The sequence below is a fragment of the Meleagris gallopavo genome, chromosome 2 (genome assembly GCF_000146605.3).
Source record: "Meleagris gallopavo isolate NT-WF06-2002-E0010 breed Aviagen turkey brand Nicholas breeding stock chromosome 2, Turkey_5.1, whole genome shotgun sequence".
Lineage (NCBI taxonomy): Eukaryota > Metazoa > Chordata > Aves > Galliformes > Phasianidae > Meleagris > Meleagris gallopavo.
Genome location: NC_015012.2, coordinates 16,153,569 through 16,158,428, shown reverse-complemented (window position 1 = coordinate 16,158,428; position 4,860 = coordinate 16,153,569). Strand labels below are relative to the sequence as shown.

The following is a 4,860-nucleotide window of genomic DNA, read 5'->3' as shown; positions in this document are numbered from 1 at the left end:
GGCAGGGAAAGTTCGGCGTGGGGGGAGCGGGGCCGGGCGGGACGGAGCGTCCGCGGAAATCACTGTTAGCGGGAGAAGTGCGTGCTGTCGGTAGTGGCGGCGCCGAGGTGAGTGCCGGGAAATAACACCGCTCCTAAAGCGGGCTGCGCCATACAGCAGATACGTTTTGTTCTTTCTGGCAATTTTGACACGGCGTGAAGTCAGCAGGCAGGAAGAGCCGTGTCCCTCTGAGCGCGTGTAGCTGTCAGGCTGACTTTGGGGATGGTGGCTCTGGGGTCATTGCACCAGCTAACTGACAGCGCTGCGCTGAGCCTGCCGCGTACCGTCAGGACGTGTGCCCAGCACCCTGAGCGCTGTGATCAGGACCTCTGGCGGCCTGATGCTGTCCTGTGCTCGTGAGGGGAGGGATGCTGCTGGGACAGTGGGAGTGCACACAGATGAGTGGTGAGTAACAGGAAAACGGAAAAGGAGTTCCTGTTGCTGCCGCTGGGATGCTTCTACTGAAAGCAACACATTGACGGAGCACTGGAACAGGATGCCCAGAGAGGCTGTGGGGGTCTCCTTCCATAGAGATACTCAAGACCCACCCGGACACTCAAGTGTGCGCCCTGCTGTAGCAGAGGGTGGACAACATGATCTCCAGAGGTCTCTTCCATCCCCTAAAATTGCATGTGTTTTTTTATGTTCAGTTCAGGTTAGGTCATGAACCCTCTTAAGGTAATGCAGAATTCTGTTTTGAATACTAATTCTCTTTTTTAAATGATTATCGTGTATTCTTAAAGGCCTGGTACTGTGGCCCTCCGTGAAATCAGGCGCTATCAGAAGTCTACCGAACTTTTGATCCGCAAACTTCCCTTCCAACGTCTGGTGCGTGAAATTGCTCAGGACTTCAAAACAGATCTGCGCTTCCAGAGCGCTGCTATCGGTGCTTTGCAGGTAAGTGGTACTGGGAGCAGCACCTCGCCCAGATGGCAATTAACAGCTCCCTCAAGAAGCTGTACTAAAGCACGCACCCATCTGCTTTCCCAAAGATCTGCAAGATCACTGGGAGAGGTTTCCAAAAAAATGGTAATTGTGACGACACCACTGCTCCTATTGTGAATGGTGCGACAAGGAGGCTCCCACCCTCCCTCAGAAATGGAAGGCAGGGCTCAGCCCCCCAGTCCTGTTGGGCAGTTTGATCTTACTGTTGGCTCCAGCTGCACTGTGCTGTGGTGGGCACAGCCTCTGCTGGCAGAGCTCCAACATGGAGGATGCACTGTGATGTGCATTCTTTGTTTACAGTTACCCTCATGTTGGTCTGCAGGTGCCACAGCTAAAATGACATAGTGACAGGTCAGCAGCTCCTTATAACAGCTGTCAAACTGTTATCTTATTTAACTGGCCATCCCACCCTTTCTCCCAGCAAAAGAATAGTACAGTTAATAAGACGCTGTAGATAAATCTATCTACTCTGTGTTCAAAACATGAACAGAAGTCTTACCTTTGGAAGAATGGAAAGCGTTGTCATGTGGAACTTGTTCCAATCTGTCCAAATGAATGGCTTGATGTCCTGAAATTCAGGTTAAAGAAAAACAGCTCACTGAGCCACATCTAAAAGTGGTTGATGAAATGGGTATTTGTGCAAAGTGGTTTATAGTAAGCACAATATTTTTTGTTGTGTTCGTTAAATAACTTAAAATATGTTGAGGGTGAAGCATTGATTGCTCCGCCTGAGCCAAATTCCTGACAGTCTAACTGAGTCTAGTATAAGCTACCTAGAACTCAGTATTCCTGTTCAATTAGTTCTACTGAGGTTCCTTTTGCTCTGTTTGTTCTGAAAACTGATGGACTCCAGCCATGTGGTTGTGCTTCCCAAATCAAGTGCCCAAAAGTTTAGTCTTGTTAGGTCTCCTCCAAGGCTTTGTTATTCTGAGAGTGAGAGAATTTTCTCATGATAGGAATATATTCCCGATTCCAAAACCTAGTTGTAGAGTGTCTTTTCTTTTCTGTAGAGTAGCTCTCTTTCTGACTATTGGCTTCCACTTGGAAAGGGCCAAAACGTGCATCATGAGGTCCTACAAACTTGAGCACATGCTTAGCTTTGAAAGGTGACTGCATGCATTTCCAAGGTTGCTGCTTTTTTTTTTTGGAGTTCTGACTTCACTCCTGGCTGTGAATATGGTAATTCTTCCATCCTGAGGTTTATTGATGTGTGTTTACATTGTTTTGTTCTAAACTGGAATTGCTTGCTAACATTTAGACTGTAGTTGATGCATCTTCAGAATACTAGCTTGAATGTTCCTGGTTGTGCACTAAGCAGTTGTTGGTACACAAGTTGTTTGTGGAATATTCATAGTGCTTCCTACTTGCATATTTCAGAAAAAGAAAAACAACCCCAGCCTTAACCCTTTCAGTACTGTATTATTTATGTATGGCTTACTTGGTGAAGTTTCTTAACTTTTCATGTAGTGGATTAGCAGAACTGTGTTGGAATAACACAGAATATGAAGTAACTTAGTACTACAGTCCTCATCTGTAGTAAATATTCTTCTTCTAATTAAATGTTGTATGTAACTTAATTGATTTTTTGCAGTTCACATAAGCTGTTGCTTTGGATGTATTCTGAGAGGGTGGATCTCAGACTTCTTTTTGGAAGTTAATCCCATCATTTTTGCCCGCTCACCCTGTGTGCCAAGTCATGTTGGCATGTTTCTTAGGAGGTTGTGAGATGCTGGAATTTTGAATCAACCTGAGAACGTCGAAACAGTTACCATTGCTGTGCTAGGCCTAATTAGCAGCAAGCTTAAAGTGAGCCAGGAGGATAATTAGGTCTAAGTGAGCATCTGTCTAACCCCAGATCCTGCCTGCAGTGGCATAGTAACAAGGACAGGATTGTGATTTTGCTAGGACTGGGCTTGTTCTTTTCATTCCTAAGGTGCTGGCCCTGGGATTCACAAGTATGAGAGCCTTCTGTATTAACAGGGCTGTGCCCTCCACACCCCAAACAAGCGGATGATGCTTAGAGAGTGTAATGGTAGAAAGACTAGCAGAGTAGAAAGATGTTACAAAGGAAGGGAAAAGATTGCTCACCTGTCTCCAAGGATCTAGGTTCACAGAGGAGGGATCTCCAGAAGGAGACCCTTCCACAGTAGCAGTAAGCCCTTAAATGAGGTTCAGGAGAGGTGGAGCCTGGCTCCACCTCAGCGTGAATTGCCTTCACCTGTACTCCCAGGGCTGATTGGGTCTTGTCTGCAGGTGTTAATCAGTGGTTTAGGCTGTGATTCAACAGTTCCCATACAGGGAGGAAGAGACTATAGGAAAAGGAGAGCTGTCTAGTGGTGGTTTTCAGACTGCTGTCCTGCTTTTGGTGATGGAAGGAGTTTCTGAGTTAAAGGTGTTGTCTCCTTACATCTAATAATTCTCCATATGGTTTTTTCTGTTAGTTTGTGACTTTAGAATTAAGCAACATTCTCAGTAGCCACAGATCTTGCAGCGAGGAGCCTTGTGCCTTCACTGCCTCTTGTGAAAGAATGCCTCCTCTTTTCCCTAGCAACAGCCAATTGCACCAGGTGCTCAGCAGCTCTTACTCTGGAAGAGCAGAGGAGCAACTCAAATGATGTAAGCCAGCCTTTAAAAAGAGAAGTTCCTAAACAAACTCACCTTTTGATAAGATGGTCCCTTATCTTGTGAGAGTGCTGTACAACATTTATTCAGTTGTGTTCCAGAGGATGTCCTCACCAAATGGCATTAGTACACAGCTTTGACATAGAGTGTATCTGATAGTTTATGTGAAAACGGAGACTTTTTTTTCTTTGAAATTCTCAACCTTTAGATGTGTATTAGTAGAGATAGAAACTCAAACTCAATACTGTGTTATGTTGTACTTGGAATTCTTTTCCTCATACTCAGAAAGTGAAAGTGTTCTTTACTCTTTTCTTCTATACTAGGAGGCAAGTGAAGCCTACTTGGTTGGCCTGTTTGAAGATACCAACCTGTGTGCTATCCATGCCAAACGTGTCACAATCATGCCAAAAGATATCCAGCTAGCACGCCGCATTCGTGGGGAGCGTGCCTAAACTTCACCATGATGGGTTTGTCATTCTCGAAGCAAAATCTTCTTCCTGTTATTGGTAGTAATGAACGTTAGATATTTTTTCCATGGGGTTAAAAGGTACCTAAGTATATGGTTGCAAATGGAAAAATAGGGGACAGAATTGGGTATTGGCAAGTTTTTTTCCATTTTCATTTGTGTGTGGATTTTTAATATAAACGAGGGGACAAAACATTTAATGCGGTCAAAAAAATGTCTGAGTGAACAAGTTTCAACAATTCAACTTTATAAAAAAAAAAAGAAAAAAAAGTATAAATAAGCCTGTCAAATTTTTCTGGACAATGCCAGCATTTGGATTTTTTTAAACAAGTAAATTTCTTACCAATGGCAACTAAATGGTGTTTGTAGCATTTTTATCATACAGTAGTTTCCATCCATTCACTATACTTTTCTAACTGAGTTGTCCTACATGCAAGTACATGTTTTTAATGTTGTCTGTCTTCTGTGCTGTTCCTGTAAGTTTGCTATTAAAATACATTAAATGATGCCTGGTTTTAGTCTTGATTCTTAAACGTTACGTTTGGGTTATATTTGATTAAAAAATTATCCTTCTGTATCTGGGTGCATCTTTTCCCTTCCCTTTTTCTCTTCCATTTGTGGTCCAAGTACTTCCAGTAGGTTTAGGAAACAAACAAGGGTTGCTACCTTGGCTGAAGTACTGCATATGTAATGGCTTTTTTCAGAGCTTTAAATCTGTCTGCAAGCTTGGTGTATATATTGCTGGGTAAAGTCTGGAGCTGAAATGAGCTCCCTAACTTAGTAATAGA

The 4,860-nt window shown here is 43.6% G+C and overlaps 1 protein-coding gene across 1 annotated transcript in view; it reads left to right on the top strand.

Moving 5' to 3' along the window:
- LOC116216385 (histone H3.3) overlaps positions 1–4,579 on the top strand; it is a 6,084-nt gene extending 1,505 nt beyond the window's left edge. Inside the window, exons 2-3 of the mRNA XM_031552684.1 lie at positions 783–936; positions 3,930–4,579. Of these exons, the coding sequence (XP_031408544.1) occupies positions 783–936; positions 3,930–4,058 (283 nt within the window). The 3' untranslated portion in view covers positions 4,059–4,579. The remainder of the gene's footprint in view (positions 1–782; positions 937–3,929) is intronic.
- Positions 4,580–4,860: the final 281 nt, after the last annotated feature.